General features: G+C 50.0%; 7 protein-coding genes across 7 annotated transcripts; 4 read left to right on the plus strand and 3 right to left on the minus strand.

The window, feature by feature from the left end:
* Nucleotides 1-407: 407 nt before the first annotated feature.
* PSV08DRAFT_346565 (uncharacterized protein) lies at nt 408-1,099 on the minus strand (the record flags this gene model as incomplete). Its single annotated transcript, XM_014220293.1, has 2 exons — nt 408-626; nt 701-1,099. The coding sequence occupies 2 exons, from the start codon at nt 1,097-1,099 to the stop codon at nt 408-410; spliced, it is 618 nt and encodes a 205-aa protein (XP_014075768.1).
* A 1,331-nt stretch (nt 1,100-2,430) lies between these two features.
* On the minus strand, nt 2,431-5,600 carry PSV08DRAFT_214367 (uncharacterized protein). Its single transcript, XM_014220294.2, has one exon. It carries the CDS (start codon nt 5,574-5,576, stop codon nt 2,562-2,564), a length of 3,015 nt encoding a protein of 1,004 aa, XP_014075769.1. The 5' UTR covers nt 5,577-5,600; the 3' UTR covers nt 2,431-2,561.
* Nucleotides 5,601-6,934: 1,334 nt separating this feature from the next.
* PSV08DRAFT_376726 (uncharacterized protein) lies at nt 6,935-8,020 on the plus strand (the record flags this gene model as incomplete). The annotated part of the gene is made up of 2 exons (XM_014220295.2): nt 6,935-7,863; nt 7,925-8,020. Exons 1-2 carry the CDS (start codon nt 6,940-6,942, stop codon nt 8,018-8,020), a joined length of 1,020 nt encoding a protein of 339 aa, XP_014075770.1. The 5' UTR covers nt 6,935-6,939.
* A 575-nt stretch (nt 8,021-8,595) lies between these two features.
* On the plus strand, nt 8,596-9,618 carry PSV08DRAFT_193639 (glycoside hydrolase). The gene is made up of 2 exons (XM_014220296.2): nt 8,596-8,885; nt 8,942-9,618. The coding sequence occupies exons 1-2, from the start codon at nt 8,644-8,646 to the stop codon at nt 9,435-9,437; spliced, it is 738 nt and encodes a 245-aa protein (XP_014075771.1). The 5' UTR covers nt 8,596-8,643; the 3' UTR covers nt 9,438-9,618.
* A 627-nt stretch (nt 9,619-10,245) lies between these two features.
* PSV08DRAFT_376729 (PhoD-like phosphatase-domain-containing protein) lies at nt 10,246-12,235 on the plus strand (the record flags this gene model as incomplete). Its single annotated transcript, XM_014220297.2, has 3 exons — nt 10,246-10,884; nt 10,938-11,171; nt 11,221-12,235. The coding sequence occupies 3 exons, from the start codon at nt 10,246-10,248 to the stop codon at nt 12,226-12,228; spliced, it is 1,881 nt and encodes a 626-aa protein (XP_014075772.1). The 3' UTR covers nt 12,229-12,235.
* Nucleotides 12,236-12,299: 64 nt separating this feature from the next.
* On the minus strand, nt 12,300-14,299 carry PSV08DRAFT_398302 (histidine phosphatase superfamily). Its single transcript, XM_014220298.1, has 6 exons — nt 14,164-14,299; nt 14,100-14,112; nt 14,007-14,041; nt 13,936-13,951; nt 13,759-13,884; nt 12,300-13,708 (listed from the first exon to the last, which is right to left on the minus strand). The coding sequence occupies exons 1-6, from the start codon at nt 14,251-14,253 to the stop codon at nt 12,417-12,419; spliced, it is 1,572 nt and encodes a 523-aa protein (XP_014075773.1). The 5' UTR covers nt 14,254-14,299; the 3' UTR covers nt 12,300-12,416.
* Nucleotides 14,300-14,661: 362 nt separating this feature from the next.
* PSV08DRAFT_193649 (uncharacterized protein) lies at nt 14,662-17,670 on the plus strand (the record flags this gene model as incomplete). The annotated part of the gene is made up of 2 exons (XM_014220299.1): nt 14,662-14,853; nt 14,890-17,670. The coding sequence occupies 2 exons, from the start codon at nt 14,662-14,664 to the stop codon at nt 17,515-17,517; spliced, it is 2,820 nt and encodes a 939-aa protein (XP_014075774.1). The 3' UTR covers nt 17,518-17,670.
* Between the last annotated feature and the right edge of the window lie 1,199 nt (nt 17,671-18,869).

Raw genomic sequence — 18,869 nt, forward strand, 5'->3', positions numbered from 1 at the left:
GTTATGTATACGAATCGGCGATGGTGGAGATTTAGAGAAGTTGTCATGAACGACGCTAGTAATATGAAGATGCTCGGAATCAAATTCCGGATGCATTCCGACACACATGTATCCCATTCGTAATATTTGGAAGAACTAGCACATATCAGTTTTCCCATGAATAAAAAGGGGGGTGTCCTGTCGGCACAGCTCAGCATACTAGATGGTTTCATTCGAGATTCGGACCATGAAAACCAACTGTGCTTGCCACCAAATGTCAACTATGCAATAATATTCACCTATATTGTCCGCTAGCAATTACATTATTCTACACATATATATGTAGTGTGCAATAAAACTTATGGTTATCCTCACTATTACACTTCAATCCAGGACTTCTCACGATCGCAGATCCTGGAATGTCGCATTTAGTAGCCAGGAAGCTGCCCGCGAACAGCACCAGCAATAAACATGGAGGTATGCGAATCGGTAAAGAAACTCTTGGGGTCCTTAACAATCTGAGAGACGTGAAAGCCATCGGCTTGATCTTTACCGGTCGCTGAGTTGGTCACGTTGACGAAGAGGGGGCCTTTCAAGCATCCAACAGAATTGCAACGGTAGTCGGGACTAGTTGGGTTAGGGAAGGCCTAGAGCCTATCAGTAAATATTGTTTGTTTCCAGGAATGTGGGTAGAGTGAAATTTTAAAAGGGCCATGCTTACCAGGCGGGGTGGGCCGGGCTTGCCCTTAACGCCCTCATGGATGTGTGTCGCGGTTATTGCTGGGCTTTGATATTGGCCAGTCACGCCGCTGAGGGTGATGTTGTAGCAGATTACGTTCTCTGCGATATTGATGCCGTACTTGAAAAGGCCACGTGCACCGTGCTCACCAGGTGTAGGAACGCCGCTGTTGGCAATGACTTGGTCAGGAGTGGCCTTTACGACATACTCAGTGTCAAAGTAGAAGGTCTTCTCCTTCTTCCACCACTTGTCATCGTGTGAGTTCCACACCTTGTCAAACTCCTTCTTGCAGCTCTCTTTGTAATCAGATGCCTGAGTTGGGGCAGCCAAGGCCAGAGAGGCACCGAGCAGAGCAACAAGGGCTTGAGTAGTGAAGTGCATTGTGAACACGTTATGCGTCAATGTGATTTCAGATACGCGTGGTTTGTGGGTATAGCGAGGAGAGTGAGTTTATGGGTCGATGCCGTTCTGAATTCATCCTTACACCAGTCTTTATACAAAAGCGGCTCTCCGCTTTCTCGCAAAATTACCACGATACTTCCCATTCAGAGCCCAATGACATCAGTGAGTAGATGAGGATTAATAATTGGTTCGTGTTTAGGTTCTGAGGATACATGCCGGTGTCTTGGTGAGGCTTTTGCGACTGAGCAGCCAAGTCCCCAACATGGATATGAAAGCCTTTTCGTAATGCCAAAAGGCTTGGAAGTGAGAGGCATGCCCAAGCGCTTGGTTAGTGGTCTTGGAGCCGTCCTTAGAACATAAGATGATCACGGGCATTCCCATGCAAAGCTACTGAGGTAAGCATGTGGCCAGGGGATTCATCAGTTTGCAGCACGATGGACCAATGAATGGCGGATTTTAGTGGTACTGTGAACACGCCGTTCAATGTCTTGGTATTGGTATCTCCAATCTCTTGAACAGTGAGCTTACATCTTTTTCTGTGGCATGATCGCTCCCAAGACATCGCCTAGCTGTCTTGGTTCGGATAGACCAAGATCTGTAGACGTCTCAATTCTCAAATGATCTTAGCCTTTCCGTGTCTTCACTCTTGGATGGTGGTGCATGTATCCAGGTGGCTATGTGTGACAAAAAGGGATAGTGAGGCTAAGACGCTACTGCATATTCTGCAATCTGTGATTACCACTGTCAATCTATGAGAAGGGTTCGAGAACCGCTTGAGACATATGATCAACATGTTCCCATCAGGTTATTTTGCACGATGGAACACATCGGGGCTTGGAGGTTGGTTTTCAGAAGATATTTAGGGGTGATAGAGAGTCAACAGACATTCGATGGGAACAGTGAATGACATCACTAATCACTACTGCCAGGACACGATGCGTCGGCCTTTCCTCCTGCTCCGCTTTCCCCCTCATCAACCCGCACGCTAGTCTCTAAACGAGTCTGGGCTCTATTTGCAGTACCAAAAAGGAATACAACACCTACCTCAAAGAGGTAGTATGATCTATTTAGAAGAGCTGCAGTCTGTGCCTGGTGCGATGGGTTCTTGCCTACTTGGCATGATGCCTTGCCGAGACATTTGTTAAGGGGAAATAGAGTTCTCAAGGATTGAATGAAGAGCAATCACCCATTTTCCGCTTCTAGATATCAGCAAGGCTTCGCAGAAGGACATTTACATGATAGCTAAACACTCTGCATTGGCCAGTGCATGTGCTGACTCATCAATACATGAAGGCCTATACTGTCTGATGCTGTTATAAATTGGTTCTTCCAGGAATTTTGGTATTTGAAACCCCTCTTCCCTAGTCATAAAGTGAGTTCTGCGAAGTTTTGTGATAGTATTGGTACACAGTTGAAAAGCAAAGACTGCTCAGAGGCATCACTACATCCCAGAAACATCGACCATCCTGTCCGAATGGCGTATGGTGCCTGTGAAGCGGCCCGTACCACCAGGAAAAAGACCATCAAATTCAACAGCGCGCGCTTCCTCGTTGTCTTCCCAACCAGTCTGCAGGTTCCAGCCATTCTCAAGGACGGTGAATTCTAACGAATCGACTTCTTGTATGATGTCAGCAAGATAGGTCCACTTAGTGCTCATCATTGCAGGAGAAAGGGCGGCCATGCGCCGGGTGAACCATGGGTGACGCGAAGCGGCGGCAGCACCCTGACCGAGGTCGATAGCTGTCTGGTCGAATGGAGCGTGAGTGAGTTTGGCATAACCGCATGATATGAACTCAATCTCTCGAAGAGACGTTTGGCGGTTGCTGTCAGCCTTGGAATAGTTGGATTCAAAATCAGAAAGATTGGTTCCAGGCGAGATCTGGTCGATGATATCCATCCATGATCCTTCGCGCGGCCTTGCCGTAAGTGGAGACTGATAATCTGTGGTGGCCAGATTGGCTGCTGGTATCGGAGCATGCATAGGTTGTCCTAAGGGATGATGCTGACCAGCTGTAATCTGATGATGTAGTTGGTTTACTTGGGCAGCGATATGAGTGATGTTTGTGATAATCGCAGTAGGATTGACTGGCTGATGCTGCTGGGCTTGCAGTGGTGTTTGTAGTGGAGCTGGCACTAGGGCTTGATTCGGTCCCTGTCCTTGGTGTTGCAAAATTAGGTTGTGCATCTGCATCTGCTGGAGTTGCTGTTGCAACTGAGCTTGCATAGCCGCAATGTGGTTTTGCTGTAGCGCAGCTGCATTTGCATGAAGCTGCTGAAGTTGTAACTGCTGAGCATGGACATAGACTTGCAGGATTTGTTGATGGGCAGGTAAGAACTGGGGGATTGCGGGCATTGCCGCTTGAGGAGGAGCATTCTGGACAGCGACTGCTTGATGGGGTACAAAATTTCCATTGGCGTTAGGAGCATTGGGACGTAGTATCGCCGTAAGCGAAACGGAATCGAGTACCAATTCCTTCAAGTGGTATGCATCATGGACTTTGACAAATTGCAACAGGCTGGAAGGTGTAATCCAGCAGTTCTTTAGCCTCAATCTCTCGATATGGGGCAACTCAAGGAGTAATGCCCGCAAAAGAGCTGCATCGGCCTCAAGAAGCGCTGCAGGGTTGACAGATGCAGGACGATCCGAAGGAACCCGCAAGTCCATGATAGGTGCAGGGCATAGAAGTTTGTTCCTTGCATAGAGCCCTTCAGCATGCTCACCGCCAGCCGTCCAGCCGACGGTCAGTTTTCGAATGTTTGAGCGGCGAGCGATATGATCGCGAAGTATGGCAAATAACATATTGGCCCCTAGAACAGGATTAACTGCTGAGGTAGTAACAAAGCCAGCCTCGTCCTTGTGAACTGTTCGCCATCCCGGTATTACCATAAGAGTGACGTCGCAAAGACTGGGCAGTGCATCCCAAAAGTCCGAACGGTTCAGCATTGGCAAGTAGCGATCAGAAAGTCCTGCGATATTCAGAGTATGTACCTGTTGGAATGTGGAAGGGTTATCGATGATAGAGAGCATGTATGAAGATATGAAAGCTCGCTGGGCCCATTCCGTTTCCAACAACCACTCTTGCTGAGCTGTAGTGAGGTTGGCAGGGATGATCGGATTCACGACTTGTCCAGCATCAGGTGGCGAGGCAGATGATGCGAACAAAATACCGGTACCTAATGAAGAGGGTGCGGACACGAAGCGTTCCAAGACGTATGGGTCATCAAAGGAAGTGGGCATAGGAATATCAAGGATATCGTGTGGAGTTGCCTCATGTATCAGCTGAGGATCTAAGTAAGGCATTTCCGGCTGTACGTCAGCCAGCAGGCCGGCATCTTGGAGTTCAGACAGAGGACGTTGGCTTTCCATTCTGTAGAGGGTTGCGTGTCTGATATCACTGCTGACTTCCCGATAGCATGAATCAATGTGTCTCCAAAGCTCCTGTTGAGCTTGGGTCCTACGGTCCGGGACAGCTTTATTCGTTCCAAAAACATTGGAAGGTCTGTGAAAAATGCGCGCCCGTATAGACTTGTCGGGCCCATTGAGCCATCCAAGGCCACTGTCGATTGAGAGTGCAAGTTCTTTCACCTCGGTGAGCTCAGAGAATGCGGTTTTCATCCGCGGTGTTTCGTCAGCGGCTGTTTCGAGGCCAGCGACAGCATCAAATCGACGGTACTCTTCATACGGCCACTCATATCTACCCCAAAAGCTTGTTTTGTTCTCAGTTAGTGATTTTGTGGGCGGCGCTGAAAGTGAGTCTTCATTGACCTCGAAACTCATTCCATATCTTCGAATGTGTTTACCGAATCCACGAAAGACGTCAAGGCCGTGGCCGTCGTACACTTCATCGCCGTTGGCGTTTTTCCAAGAATACCTGGTTGTCTCGAATTTTGCCCGCTTCTTCCCTTTCAAATCGGGCTTTGTTTCTGTCCCTAGCATACCGTAGATTTCAGTGTTGAAAGGGACGACAACTGTTTTGAATATAACCTGAGAGACATAGTGATTCAGCTCGCGGCTGACAAGCCGTAGTGCTTTAATGTCGTCACGATTAAGAAATGAAGCAATCAACTCTACCAATTCAACAGGCAGCTTCCACTGTGAGCGGCTAATCAGGGCGTCTGCGGGAAGAGCGTATGCTTCTTGTTCCTGTTTGGAGACTATCCCTTTAACTCCACCGTTGTTGGAGGTCTGTGGCTTGGGACCGGATGCATACTGTATGTTATGGTCTAGGAAATGGTACCTAGCAGGCAGTTTTGCTGGGCTGCGGCATTGAGGCCAGATGTCGTTTGCTTGCAAGTCTGGACCTTCACTGTGATATACCATGACAGCAACGGCCCCATTGTTGCGTAGCGTACTGCTCATGTCCTTGTCCTCAGCATTTTCGATTGTCTGGCGAGGGCGCTTGGAAGCAACGGCCATGACGCGGTGGAGGGGATCGAATGTGCGCTCTAGTGACATGTCATCTACCACCGACTGTGCCTCGTCATCATCCTCGTCCTGTTCGGGTTCGTGGGGGCGATCAGGCGACAAGCGAGGCCGACGTTGTTCGGGAGCGCCGCCCTGGGCTCTCAAGGGAAGCCGGGAGGTCCAACATTGGCCACCCCCGCCATCATGGCTGGTGTTGTTTTGCTGCTGCCCGAAAGCACTGGAGAAGTCTTGAGGGACGCGCGGTTGCATGGTAAGAGTGAGATTGTGTCTGATAGCGCTGGCGAGGACGTCGTCGCAGTTTTGTTGCCTGGGTAACGTAGTATTGCTGCTGCTGCTGCTGCCGCGTCGCGGTGAGGCAAGGACTCGATTGCCGCTTCTTCTGTCTCCCCCGCGCGGGGCTGTGAGCGGGGGGCGGTAATGATGGCTTGTATACGGCTCTTCCTCTGCTGCCGCTATTGCGGTTGTTGTTGCTGTTGCTGCTGATGCCGTCACTGCTTGGCCGGTGACTGTTGTGGACGCTGCGCAGGCGAGACGGCTACCGGGCTGGCTGGCGCGCGCAGTTGTGATGGGCGTGTTTGCGCGTGAAGCAAGGCTAGAGGGGTCAGCGAAAAGCGACGCAGGCTGTTTGCGTAAGCTTGTGCTTGCAAATGAGTGTTTGTCGCGTGAAGCTCAGGGTACCTGGGCTGTGCTGCTTGATGCCGCCGTTTGCATGCTGGGATCGTGCCGGTGCGCCCTCTGCTGCGACGAGCGCAATGTTGGCCAAGGCTCTGCAATGGCTTTGGTGTCGGTCGTTCGACTATCGTCCGGTGCCATGCTGCTAACAAGTCGGCTCTCGGTCGTCGGGTGTCGTCCCGGCTTCATTGCTTAAGGTACAACACGGCGGACATGCAGCGTGACGTCCATTGCGCAGTACCTGCGGTAGCACGCCCCGTTTCCTCTTGCTACCGACCATCTTGGCCTTCCTCAGGCCTTTAAGCGCATGTACATATCAACATAAGGCGCTCTTCCGATTCAGCAACGGACGTTGATACACTGTCTTGAACCGCATGTGGTTACATGATCCATCTTGCACATGTCAGAGACGTCACGTGACTATCACAAACTGGCACACGCGCAACACCTCGCTGAGCATCGCCGTTTACTAGAGGTTAGACTACCCATGCAACTACTTACCCCATTGATCAATTTCCCTCCAGCTGAACTTACACTCACAAAGTCACGACTACGCTGAAGTGCCACGGACTACGTGCGGAGCGAATGCGGAAGTCCGATGGCCCCCGCAGAGCAACAACATAAAGGAGCTTAGAGCGCGTCAACCAACAGACTCCTGGATATAGCTTTGGGCTTGAGCTACATAAGGCATCGGACCTCCTTGGGTTCTGCACAAACCATCATGTCCTCCGCCGGTTCATCGTTACTCTTGTCCTTGCCCCGTGAACTGCGGGATGAGATTCTATCCCATCTCACACTACCACAATACGTCTATACTTCAAGTACAACCAAAGACACCCACAATTTGTACCGATCGAATCATGCTATGGGGGAGACATACATAGACACGCGTATCAGGCTGCCTCAACGTCCGCCTGCAAATATTCTTGCAACCTGTCGCCAGCTAAGACAAGAGTGTCTCGAATACCATGCCCGCTGTCTGCACGCCGCCCAGCCAAGCAAATCACCAAATCCTACAGATCGGCCTATGAGCAACATACTGGCAGAAAGGCTCGGCTCCGAGTTCACAGAAGAGGCGGAACGAGCTTGCGACGATAGTACGCTGCGAATCACCATAGAGATACAAAGGTCTCTGCGTGGCCCCCACGGGTATTACATTCCCATACGCGGTCATGATCATTTATCACCTCGTTTTCTTGGACTTTTGCCGCTCATGGACAAAACAAAAAAATTGAGGCTTATTCTCTGGCCTGGGTATGAGTGGTGGAACGGCGGTCCTCAGCTTCTCGTTGACAAATATGGAAATCCTCGCATCAATGCAGATGAGGTACCCAAGCCAGATGCCGCCACAGTAGCCATCAAAAGTTTGCTTGATTACTTCCCTTATGTTGAAGAACTCAGTGTAGATGTGCTCATGAAAGCATCAGAAGGGGAAAGATGGGACCTGCCGGAACGAAAATGGGAGAACATGCAGCCATGGCTCGATGCACCTGTTGCGCCTAATGTTAGCCCAAATTTGACCAAAATCACTCGTCATCTCACAGCATTTTGGGAAGCTTCGAGGCCAGAGCCATTCTATGTTCAACATGAGGTGCGTCTTTCAGGAAACGAATGGAAAGTTGACAGGAAGGGCGACATGGGCACAGTAAGTGGATTACTAGGTCTTATCCCAGCAAGCGACATTTGCTGACCTGTCATATGTGTAGCCTACATTAAGATCATTCTGTGACACCAGCCGCCCAGACGACATGGACTATTTAGACTCACTTATGGTGGAGCAAGCTTTCGTCCGCACAGACTGAAAAAAAGCTTGTTGAATACTATCAACAGGATTCTTCTTGCATCCGTGCCGGAGAATTATGGCTTTATTTCCATGGCGCTATCAGCATTTAAATTGGCATTCAATTAAGCACCGGCGATTTGTTTCACACGTGGGGCACAACTAGCGCAAACACTATGTACGGAAACGGGCAGCGGTACCGTGTTTCGAATGCAAGCATGGCGTTACCGGTTACGGGGTACATGGGGAATGCTGATCATGTAGGGAGAAGAACATGCGACCACTTTGTGAATTTCTTCCGTCGGCTATTCCAAGGCAAAGCTAGGTCAATTCCCCACCAATGTCTAGGACAGGACCCCGGCCTATTCGAGATGATCGACGTGTTCATGGCCAATCATTGAACATATTGAAGAGGAGAAACTGCTTGTTCTGGAATAGCTCCCTCGGCGTGTACTTAGGTTTATGTCGAAACGTCGGTTGGTTACTGTACAGGGTTTCCCGTGTATGCCTGCTCCACCCTTCATCTTGCTGGTTATACGAATCTTTGCACAATTAAAATACTTAAGGGTCAGCAATTCGCTCCAAGTTTGTGAATTCGAACCACGCCTGTCCACCCTTTCCTTTCAAAACATAATCTTGTCAACCATGAAGTTTTCTGTATTCCTTGCTGCAAGCTCGGCATCCCTTGCCCTTGCGGTGCCTGCGTCCTCTATTCAGAAGCGTGCAGACTTCTGTGATCAATGGGGCTCTCAAGTCAATGGCGCCTACACCACCTACAACAACCTCTGGGGCAAGGCTGATGCTACTTCCGGATCTCAATGCACTGGAGTTGACGGCCTCAGCGGCAACACACTCAAATGGCATACCTCGTGGTCATGGGCTGGCGGGTTCGTTACACCCTTATTAATTCGCATTAGCATCATGTGTCTAACCATACCAATAGTCAGGGAAAAGTCAAATCCTTTGCCAACGTAGTAACAAACATCAACAAGAAGTCGCTTGCGTCGATCAAGTCCCTCCCTTCAGTCTGGCAGTGGACCTACACCGGCAACAACATCATCGCAGATGTAGCCTACGATCTCTTCACTTCGAGTACACCCACCGGCAGCGAAGAATACGAGGTCATGATATGGCTTGCTGCCCTTGGCGGCGCTGGTCCCATCTCCGCTACTGGCAGTCCCATCGCTACCGTCACCCTTGCAGGCAACAGCTGGAAGCTGTACAATGGCAAGAACGGCCAGATGAACGTGTTCAGCTTCGTCGCTGAGAAACAAGTTCAGAACTTCAGTGGAGACCTCATGGACTTTCTCAAGTATCTTACTTCCAAGCAAGGCCTTCCCAGCAGTCAAATTCTGATTAGCGCTGGTGCTGGTACTGAGCCTTTCTCTGGCAGCAACGCCAAGTTCGTTACCAGCGCGTTCAGCTTGGCCGAAAACTAGATGGCTTGGTAGATCTGCGCGCTGAACACACTGCTTCTCACCAGTATGGATGCAGAAATTCTTGTATATATCTTTCCGTTATGGTGGAGTGTGGGACTTTAGTCTTTGTACATACTGATAGGACTAAGTATGCTATCGTGGACCACATTCACTCGTCCCTTTCTCTATTCATTCGCATGAACATATTCAAAATCTACTCTCGTATTGGTGATAACAATTAGCTTTTTCTTACATTGTTCAGATTTCTTAACACACGATCATATCGTCGGGAGTGAGCTTCCACGGCACCTTCTGCATTAGTGCAAGTCAGTGCACCATGCCATGTTACTGACAAGCTTTGGTTGCCGAGCACGTTCGCCCGTCCGTCTCCTTGCAGCCAATAACATCGCCCTACCAACGCACATGTCCTGAACCAAGCAATGCCATTCTGCAGACGTACTGTAGCCCGGCATTGCTATCGAATGAACGTTGCGATGATTATGCTCGATGACGATCTGCTCCTCTTCGACTATCCTTCATTGCCATGTCCGCCGCGCTGTCATCCATTGTCTATCCCGTGTCGGCGACCCAAATGCCGCAGCATGCCAGGTACACGAACTGTGATTGGGATTTTGCATCCCATCAATACTTGTTCCCGCGGGCCATGCAGTAGCATTGGAGAAATTTACAGGACTAGCTCCCCGGTAACCGGGAATCCTGGAGAAAGTCCAACACCATGGAAAGCTACAAAAAGGTCATGGATGGCCAAAAAGTTTGATCCCCCAAGCTTGAGCGGTACTCTTCCAAAGCGCAAGGGAAGTTTTTCAACATGAAGCTTCAACTCCTTTCGTTATTGCCGCTGGTATCCGTTGCTAGCACCAGCTGGTCGAAGAATCTGAATTACCGCTCACCTTCGGAACACCATCCAGCCCTTGGAATCTCAATCCACAAGGTGGCCAAGAGGAATGATCCAGCATCCGCGTATGAACCTTCCAGCTTGAACTTCACCCATGGCGTTGCCTCGGGAGACCCATACCCAAACAGCGTCATTCTCTGGACACGCGTTGCGCCTCAGAACGACAACTCGCAATCGAATGTTACAGTCACGGGCTACGCACCTCTTTTCGACCACGACAACGAAAAGTATGTGCAGATTTCCAAGTCACCAGTTTGCGTGGAATACAAGGTCTGCGAGGACAAGGAATGCTCGTCAACGGTCGACTCGGGCAAAGTATACACCAGCTCCGATGTTGATTTTACGGTCAAGGTCGAGGCCAAGAACTTGAAGCCATACAGCACCTATTACTACCAGTTCAATGTATGCGATTCGGACAACAAGAGTCCTCTTGGCCGCACCAAGACCACACCAAATGCCGATGATGACATCACTAATGTCAGGCTTGCTGTGTACAGCTGCTCAAACTATCCCTTTGGCTTCTTCAATGCGTACGGTAACACCGTGCGAAAGGTCTGTTTTGCTACTTGTCGAGTCAAATCTGCCCTAAACTAATAGCGATGCAGGACTCTGTTGATTATGTTGTTCATCTTGGAGACTACATTTACGAGTACAAGAACGGCGAGTATGGTTGGGGTAGCAGCATTGGCCGTATCCCCCAACCGGACCGTGACATCTATACTTTGTACGATTACCGCAAGCGACTTGCAACCTACCGCACCGACTTGGATCTTGTTGCCAGTCACCAGGAATTTGCATGGATTCCTGTTTGGGACGATCATGAAGTAGCTGATAACACGGTATGCTCAATCCTTCTTCTATACAAAAATTACTATTAACAATCAACAGTATCGTGACGGCAGCTCCAAGCTCAACAACACTGAAGACTCTTTCATTTACGATGGAGGTGTCTCAGTCGACCAACGGAAAATGAACGCAGTTCGTGCCTACTTTGAATGGATGCCAATTCGCCAAGTTGACATGGACGATAACCTGCGTATCTGGCGCTCCTTCTCCATTGGCAAACTGGTCGATTTGATCATGCTCGACACACGCCAATACGATCGCTCGATCACCGATCTTTACTGGAATACTGATTACATTCACGCTATCTCTAATGATGCCAGCCGCTCTCTCATGGGCGCTAACCAGGAGAACTGGTTCTACCACAGTCTCTCGCATTCGGCCAAGCGAGGCGCAACATGGCGCGTTGTTGGCTCTCAGATCGTCTTCTCGCGCCTGAACCAGTCCGCAGCATACGGCGAAGAAAACCCACTTAACTACGATGCATGGGACGGGTATCTCGCCAACAAGAACCGCACGCTGAACCACCTTTACAGCAACAACATCAACAACAACATTTTCCTCGCTGGAGACAGCCACGCCTCGTGGGTCAGCGACCTCATCTGGCTCGACGAAAAGAACTACGATCCAAGCACTGGCGCCGGCAGTATCGGCGTCGAGTTTGCTGGCTCGGCAGTAACTTCACCATGCCCCTATGGCGCAAACATTTCTCTTGCAACCGCAAACAACTACTCGTCCATTATTCAGTCGGCGAACCAGGAGTTGCAATGGCAAGACTTGTATTACCGCGGTTACTTTGAGCTGCACTTTTCGCATGAAGAGCTGACGGCGAAGTTCTTTGGTCTGCCGACGGTAGTCACGCGTAATGGCTGGGAGATTCCTCTTGCCAACTTCACAGTCAAGAGCGGAGAGAACAAACTCCAGCGCCCCGTTGCGGGCGGTATTGTTGAAAGCGGTAGTTTGAAGGGAGGAAAGACGGTACAGAATAATCTTACGCTCGATACTAACAATGGAACTTGGTTTGTTAGCCATGCCAACTTGTCTGTTTTGTAAGGCGACGAAAAAGAAAAGAAAAGTAATCTAGTGAAAAACTGGGATCAGAGTTGGGTTTATTATTAGAATTCCAGAGAAGAAGAACAAGAAAAATCTAGAATTTGTATCTTGACTAAACTAATTCTAATATCATGATGTTTGGCTAAATAAGAAGAAGAGACTCTATGTCTATGTCTAGGGAAACGCATCTATTCGTACCCAGCTGGTTCGGGCTGCTCGGGGAACGCAGGCTGATCCAAACGACTGGTGCATGCAGCCTTCCAGTTCTTGGGTGTGTACTTGTCAACGATGCCCTTGAAAGCTTCTAGCGTGCAAAAGGTCGTGTCGCCCTCGAGATGCTTGCCTGGTGCTTTGCAACCTGGTATCTGCATGATCTTGTCGTTGTACCTGATTCGTACATAGTAGTCGTTCAACTGGTCGCGCTGGGTCTGCGTAAGGTCGGTCAAAGGCTTTCGCGCAATGCCCTGGGGTGCGAGACTAGCGTCTGAAATGACTCTTGTGCTGCCAAAGAGGGAAGACCACCAGCTTTGGCTTTGGGGCTGTGGGTTCTGTTCGGGCAGAGGAGGCGTCTGGGTGACAGTGCTGGCACCTCGCTTTCTGAACATCTCAACGGCGATATGGGACGTGAAGGGCGGCCAGTTCTCGCCTTCAAATGCACCGAGTGACGTCAACATGCCGGCCAAGGTCGTATCGTGACAGCCAGACATGGCAAAGCGGATGTTTGTTTCTCCGCCTCGGCCTTTGCCTAGCTGGCCATCTACACCGCCTACCTCGACGATCCCGGAGTTTCCGTTACGTTCGACGCTGCCGACCATGCGAGATGTGATGTCGCCCATCAGACCGCCGATGCCGAGCATACGGTACTCTGATGACTCGGTGTAGCCCTTGTACCATTCTTCCACGGCAATCTTATCGATGATTGAGCGGGCTTTGGGATCGTAGAATGCCTTGGGGAGCTTGGTCTCCGGTCCATGAGCGTCAGTCGCGTTCAACGTGTCCATGATACCCGAGAGTCGTGGGTGGGAGTCAACAGCGACCTTTTGTTCATTAGGCATCCATTTTGAGAGGATTTTGGAGAGGTAACGCATATCGTCCGTATCGTTCCACCTATCAGCTGCGCGCTGTGCAAATGCGCGACTGAGTTGGGCGAAACGCCTACAACTGGCGTCGTTTGGATATAGCGTCTCATCCGCAGGTGTTCTGGTGATAATGGTTGGAGGAGGGAAATCAGAAGTTCTTGATGAGGGCGGGTAAAAGCCCCAGAACGCCTGTTGAACGGACTCTAGAGCACGTGGGATAGGCGTTGCGCGTAAGTAGATCATGTCGCTGTCGGATATCAGCGCTGGCATGAACTTGAGCTGGTCGATGTAGAGATGGCGGAGTCGCTCGCCTAGAGCCAGTGTTGTCTCCCGGCCTTTGTCTGTAAGCTCGCCTGGTTGGCATATCGCATCAAACTCGCCCTTGGGTCCCGAGGCAATGACTAGGGGTTATTATTAGTGGTGGTTGCTTCGAAGGATAAGGTTTTGCTACCGGGCCCATCGTCCATGCCAAAAGTCTCTAGTCGCCTTCGGTATTTGAGCCGATCCCATTTCGAGAAATCCTTGGTGTTGAGTATTACGCTTGTTAGTTGGCGAGCAGAATTACAGTATGGCCAATCTGTGAAGGCGTCAGACCAAACTTTGGAGTTGCTTGGTGGCTATGTCATACATGCTGGGAGTCCCGTCTAGTATTGTTATTAGCGATTATCATGTGATGTGCGGAATCAAAGGCTTGTCTACGTTTTGAAAGCGAGGTGAGACAGGGCTTCTTTCGCCTGGATACTCATGTCAGTACTGGTGTGTGGACAATTGTACCGTGTTAGAGAGTCTGACCATGACGTAATAGCTATTTCTGATTAGTAAAATTACAAAGAGATGTCACAATCATCTGTCTTACGATCTGTACAAGCTGCAGCTCGAGCTCTCTTGGATACAGCTTCTCAAGCTCGTCTTTTGAGTAGGGTTGACGCGGGACTAAGGTAGTCATGACTATATGAACCAAATAATTGCAATTACACTAAGAAACCGTCTTCTATAGTCTGCGGAAAAGCGAAATCAGGTTGGGTCCGGTGGAAGACGTTCTTCACGACGTTTGTAATCACGTGAGGTGTGTGGACGTCATTGTGTCTCATTGGCCGGCGCTATTCCGCTCGGTCTCACGATGCATCGCGCGTAACTTTGGCCGTCTTTTTGAAATCCATGAAGCTGCAACGTCAAGCCGTCGCCAATTGACCTGTCAAGGCCTGAAGTTGATTGCCTGCGCGCATGAAGACCTGATCCGATTCAGCTGTGTAAGTGAAGAATACATGCGCTGAAAAGTTTCGTTGCTCAAATGCCTGACCACAATTTTAGTATCGGCACTCTTCGCCTGCCACTCGAAACATACCAGGACGACATGTTGGGCGCATACGTATGTCGACAATGTCGGACACGTCTTTCCAGAAACGCCAGTCTTGCTCGGAATGCTCAATTGCAATCTCGAACCGCATTCACCTCGCTGCGTCCGCGACCGAATATTAAGCCAGATGAAGGCAAGGCAGAGTCCACGGTTCAGGAAGAGCTACCCCCTGCACAAGAAACAGTCCAGGTTGGATCGAGCACGCGGGTGAAATTGCAAAGGCAGCGGCCGCTTATTCGGAAAACAACACAAGATGAGCCAGACATACAATATCCACAACGAAGCAGTCAGCGGGTACCGCTCAGCCGTTACTCAGGTCTATTGGACGATAGTACAGCAACCGATTCTTTGTACGAGGACTACGGGAAAGAAGACACATACCAGGAAGTAGGACAAACAGAGGCACCAAGTGACAAGCTGACTTATGCTGCTCCCATCCGTGAAGCTCTTGACAAAAGTCATGTCCAAGGAGCCTGGGGTTTGTTCGAGAAGACGTACACAGAGAAAGGATGCAAAGCCCTGACTGAGCCAACGTATCCTGGAGAATTGCTGAGACAAGAGTTTGTTTTCAGTCGTCTTCTCGGAGCCGTCACGGGAGCGCTTTGCTCAGGCAGGAAAAGTGTGCTTGTCACCCCGACCCAGGTGCTATTCAAATACCAGCAACTTGGTATTGCTCGCCCCGAATACTGGGTCAAGCAGACAATAGCCCGTCTGACACATGAGGTGATTCAGGCGTCGGAAGCCTCTCAGCAAAACTTGCCATTGCTGCTTGATGAGTTGGTTTCTTTATGGCGACTATTCTTCCAATGCATGAGATCAGAAAGCGATGCACTTGAGGCCATCAGCGACGACTGGTCTCTGCCACCTCTTGAAGAAATGCCCGACGTGTACGACGTTAGAGATTTTAACATGCGCTTGCAGAGGTATGTTCCCAAATATGTCATTAGACCCGGATTAGGCTTTTGTGCTGTATACCTGTACAGCCTTTCGGACGCTCTGGAGCCGACTATCCGACAAAAAGCAGTGCCGCTTTTACGTTTTCTTGAGAGGCTACTTGCTAAGTCGCGTGTGGACACCGTATTCATACACACCCAAAAGTCTGAGCAATTTAGGGAATTGCCAATCAACATTCAACAGGAAGCAAGAGCAAGAATTGAGGCAACGCCCCGAAAGGCCATGGTAGCCCTTGGAAAAGAGGGCGAAGCCCCCGACGAGATGACCAACCTAGAAGCATTCCACATGAAGAGCATAGCCCGTGTCGTTAAAACCATGACATCAATCACAAAGTTGGACCGCATCTGGAAAGAGGTCCAAGAAACATATCTTAGCGAAAACAAGACATCGATTCCCCGCTCAGTATACAACAGCTTCCTTTCGGGTTACTTGACCCTTCTTAATCCACAACGTGCAGTAGAAGTGTGGAATCACATGATGTCACATGGCGTCAAGCCAGACGTACAGTCGTGGGTTGCTCTTCTGAATGGGTGCGCCAAAGCAAAGGACCTTAATGGATTCAATGCCATGTGGCAAAGGATGGTGAATAGCGGTATCGAACCAGAAAACTATGCCTGGACGACGCGGATCAACGGTCTGATGTCGCTGCGACAAATCGACAAAGCGCTGGCTGCGCTGGATGAGATGGGTAAACGCTGGCTCGCAGCAGAGTACGCCACGAACAACGCGAAGGCACAGGGCAAGGGTCAAAAAGGCGCCAGCAAGAGTCCCAGCAAGGCTGTGAACAAGTGCACAAAACCTTCTATCGAGGTTGTCAACGGAGCGATATCGGCCATTGTACAGATACGTCCCGAATCAATGCGTCACGAGAAGCGTGTAGCATACGTGCAGAAGATTCTTGGGTGGGCGGCAAACTTCCAGGTCAAGCCGGACGCCATTACATACAACAGCTTGATACGACTGTACCTGTTGGCCAAGGACACACGGACCGCTTTGAGACTTTTATCGCAGATGGAGAAGGAAGGGATTGAGGGCGACATTGCAACGCACACAATGCTCATGAGCGCCGCGTTTGAGAACCAAGTGTTTGACGGGCAGAGTGAGCAGGAACAAACGGAAAAAGTGCTGGCAATTTTGGACGACCTAGAAAGCAGCGGGTTGACGCTGAACGACCACGTCTACTCGACAGCGATTGACCGGCTGCTCAAAGGATACGCCAACTACACAGCTGTCCGGGCCGTCATGGAGCACATGAGCAAGCGGAATTTGACACCTTCAGCGCACGTGTACACGTCGCTGGTAACGCACTATTTCCAGTCTGAGCCGGCGAATCTGGCCGAGGTGGACAGCATTGTCAACCTGCTTTTCACGGCGCCACGCATGCCAAGCGACCGCATCCTCTACGACCGTCTGGTAGAAGGATATGCAGTGTATGGCGAGGTAGGCAAGATGATGAGCGTGCTGACACGCATGTCGAAGCAAGGGCTGCTCCCCGGGTGGGGTGCGCTGATCGCAGTGGTACGGGCCTTGGTGCAAGAAGGCGACTACGAGCGTGCGCGTGATGTGGTTCGCGACGTTGCCAAGGGCGAAGGCGTGGCGAGAAGCGGTATCCTAGGAGACCGGAATATGGAAAGTACCTTTCGCAACATGGTGAGCAGACTGGGGCTTGGCGAGGAGCGCATGGCCGATTTCTTGCCAAGTGCAAAGCAGAGGAATAGTGGCAGTGTTGTGCATCACTTTGTCGAGAGAGAGGGCCTCGACTCTGCTTCGTTGGCACAACAGCAGCAACAGCAGCAGCAGCAGCAGCAGTATGTGTCCGACGAGGGACCGGTCGAGGAAGATGTGCATGGTTTCTTAGCCAAGGAACGTGAACCTGAGCTACCAGGCCAGAATCCCTGAAAGGCTGTGTAAGATGGATAGCTTTTTAGTTTGCTTTGCTCCATTACAAAGAAAGAAGGGATTTTTAGTCGTGCACACATCAGCATATGGGGAGAGGTTGTTTGGTTGTTGAAACTTTGTGCAGTCACATCTTGATAGTAAGCCTTTTGTTGCAAATGTTTCTTTGTTTTCTCTCTTCTCCTGCGTAATCACCAGTAGGGTCGCTTCCCAGTATTGATACTGAAAAAAAAAACGTTGCCAACCCATCCCTCAGATCCAATGTATACAGAAACCTTGAGATGGGAGAGATTTGGGGCGGTGGTCTTGATTAGAATGGGCAAAGATGCTCGCATGACATAATACATAGCAGGGATTCCAATGTGGGGGACCCGACGATAGGGAGGCATTAATTTTGACCCTGAGCATGACCAATCACAATGTGGAAAGAAAAATTTTCTTTTTCTTTTTTCCGTCATTCATAATTCTTCCTTGCTGCTCGTCTTTGTGGGCAGATCCTTGGGAGAAAGGGGCCGAGTCCAATTGCTCGTGTTCCAAGTGCAAGTTACTTCGACCGAGGCGGACTAGGAATCACCAAAAAAAAATAGAGACTAGTGTGGAGTAGAGTAATGGAAACCGGAAGATTAGTGTGTAGCAGTAGAGTAATAAGCACGGCCCCCCTCCATTCCCTCTTTTCTTAGTGGGAAAGATTAAGAGAGAGTTAATTAGTAATTTGACACGGGCAAATTAATTTGATGGTTAGCCGCTAGTAAGTGAGAGCCGATAGAGGGTGTACTAAGTAGATAGTGTAAATACGAGTAGTTGACGAGACACGTGTCGCACCTACATTGTCTCGGGAGATGGGGTTTCGAGCAGCATGAGTGGTAGTGGTGTCAAAGGACGGGTGTTGATACAGGCTTGGGGGAAGGTGGTGAAACGGACTTGTCTTGTCACCTGTACTGACTGAGGGCTATCCCACTCGGGAACGGAGTTGCAGGGGTTTCAGGGTGAAGAAGGATGCTTCTGATAGGGTTTGGATACGGGCCGAATGAGCAAAGGGCGTAAGCATAGCCGTTAGCAAGATATACTACATGCTTTTTTTGATGGCGGCGTGAGTGGAGGGTGTTGGTGGGTGTTGTTGATTGGTAGTATGCGCATGGAACAGGGCGAGCGAAATTTGGACAAGTGGATGACTTGACGATATGCTATGTTGCACGATCATAGTGCGGACGGAGAAACCCCGGGAAACAAGGAACAGGAATGTAGTGAAGTAAAAATAGGAGGTGGACGGGGAAGGACATGCGGGCTAGAAGATGGGTGATTAGCAAATGAGAGAATGAGCAGAGTATCAAGACAGCAAAATGATGGGATGCAGC

This window comes from Bipolaris maydis (genome assembly GCF_028858645.1).
Source record: "Bipolaris maydis strain C4 unplaced genomic scaffold PSV08scaffold_1, whole genome shotgun sequence".
NCBI classification, from domain to species: Eukaryota; Fungi; Ascomycota; class Dothideomycetes; order Pleosporales; family Pleosporaceae; genus Bipolaris; species Bipolaris maydis.

Coding starts and splice junctions, on each gene's coding strand:
- PSV08DRAFT_214367 (XM_014220294.2), bottom strand. CDS start 5,576: ATGTCACTAGAGCGCACATTCGATCCCCTCCACCGCGTCATGGCCGTT.
- PSV08DRAFT_193639 (XM_014220296.2), top strand. CDS start 8,644: ATGAAGTTTTCTGTATTCCTTGCTGCAAGCTCGGCATCCCTTGCCCTT. Junction 8,886..8,941: donor TCGTGGTCATGGGCTGGCGG/GTTCGTTACACC, acceptor CCATACCAATAG/TCAGGGAAAAGTCAAATCCT.
- PSV08DRAFT_398302 (XM_014220298.1), bottom strand. CDS start 14,253: ATGACTACCTTAGTCCCGCGTCAACCCTACTCAAAAGACGAGCTTGAG. Junction 13,709..13,758: donor TGGCATGGACGATGGGCCCG/GTAGCAAAACCT, acceptor AATAACCCCTAG/TCATTGCCTCGGGACCCAAG.